The 1,468-nt window shown below is 39.6% G+C and overlaps 1 protein-coding gene across 1 annotated transcript; it reads left to right on the top strand.

Moving 5' to 3' along the window:
• LOC112184484 lies at positions 1–1,158 on the top strand. The gene is made up of 3 exons (XM_024322745.1): positions 1–279; positions 328–897; positions 1,141–1,158. The coding sequence occupies exons 1-3, from the start codon at positions 1–3 to the stop codon at positions 1,156–1,158; spliced, it is 867 nt and encodes a 288-aa protein (XP_024178513.1).
• Positions 1,159–1,468: the final 310 nt, after the last annotated feature.

Raw genomic sequence — 1,468 nt, 5'->3', positions numbered from 1 at the left:
ATGGGTGTACACACCAAAAAGAAATCTAGGATATTTTCATCGTTGAGCGTTGATTTACTTGGCCTAGTCATTAACAAGGTTAAGGACAAAGAAGATAGAAACTCGTTACCTCAGAACTGCAAGCAATGGTTTAAATTGGAAGGTCTAGACCGGTCATCACTTTCCCTTGATGTTAACAAGCCCGGATTTTCCCTTCCTGCACTAACTAGATTCCCCAATATAGTCAATTTGACATTATGGGATTTCAAGACCCACACCGACCTCGAATTCATAGCCAAAGTATGTCCTAAAATCGAGAGCATCATGATTGAATGCTGAGATGAGAAGCCAAAAGGTGATGGTTGTATTTTAAGCCGAAAAGGTCTCTGTGCTTTGGGAGATGGGTGTCCCAAATTGTCCGAAGTTGAGATTATTGGGCCAAACGCAACAGGGGATTCTGGAGTTGATGAGCTTTTACATTCAGCACAGAACTTGGAGCCCCTGGTTTTGCTAAAGAATAGCTTGATATCGGGTGAAGCCCTCAGAGCAATTGGGTTCACATCTTCCATTAGCATTTTAGAGCTAATACATTGTTATAACATTACAGATGAGGGATTGGCTTTTTCAGTGAATGGATCTACCTCAAAAACCCTTAAGAAATTCGTCCTTTATACTTGCCCTAAAATCACTAATACTGGGGTCGAGCTTTTGGGCAAAATGTGCAGCTTGGAGCACCTGGAATTGTCCTCTGGGGGAGAAATGAGTCAAATCACTGATATTGGAGGTGTGGCAATCTCTGCAATTCGAACCCTCAAGGAATTGAGATTGAATCATCTAAACGTGTCAAACCCTACCATAGTCGCTCTTGCACAGAATTTCCGCAACTTGGAAATACTTGATATAGGGGGTTCTGAAAGGGTAACTAGAGCTGGCATTTGTGCATTTTGCAGTCATAAGTGCTTGAAATTCCTTGAATTGCACGAGTTAAATATCAATCTTTTTAATGTGGAACGGATAGTGCTTGGATGCCCTTCATTGGATTCTATTGTCGTGGATTCACGTAGGAGGCTTGATCTAACTTGGAGCGATCAATTGATGCATGACAAAACTAAAAGAGTTGTTAAGTATGTTGTAAGTTATGCTCTTGATATGTATTTGCAGGACTTTTATGTTCTATGATATTTACTTATTTAGTTAGTAGATTGTGCTTACCCATGCTCTAGCTTCAGATTTTGCAAACTTTTTCCAAGTGGGAGAAAGATCTGTAATGAGTTTTGAACACATGTAGATGATATTTTATGAAAAAAGTTGGAAATTTCAAAACTCTTCATTATGGTAACTTCCCAAGATTCATTCATGGAGACTATTCTCCTCTGGATTTTCGTTGAGCTGTTGTTTCCTACTTCCATATTTATGCCTTTTTGCTCCAACTTCTTTCTGCTACTGTTTCTTGGCTTGTACTTCTTGTGGACACCATTGTTATTGTTGG

This window comes from Rosa chinensis, chromosome 2 (assembly GCF_002994745.2).
Source record: "Rosa chinensis cultivar Old Blush chromosome 2, RchiOBHm-V2, whole genome shotgun sequence".
In the NCBI taxonomy this organism is placed as follows: Eukaryota; Viridiplantae; Streptophyta; class Magnoliopsida; order Rosales; family Rosaceae; genus Rosa; species Rosa chinensis.
The sequence above is the reverse complement of the archived record's forward strand: the minus strand, read 5'-3'. Positions and strand labels throughout refer to the sequence as shown.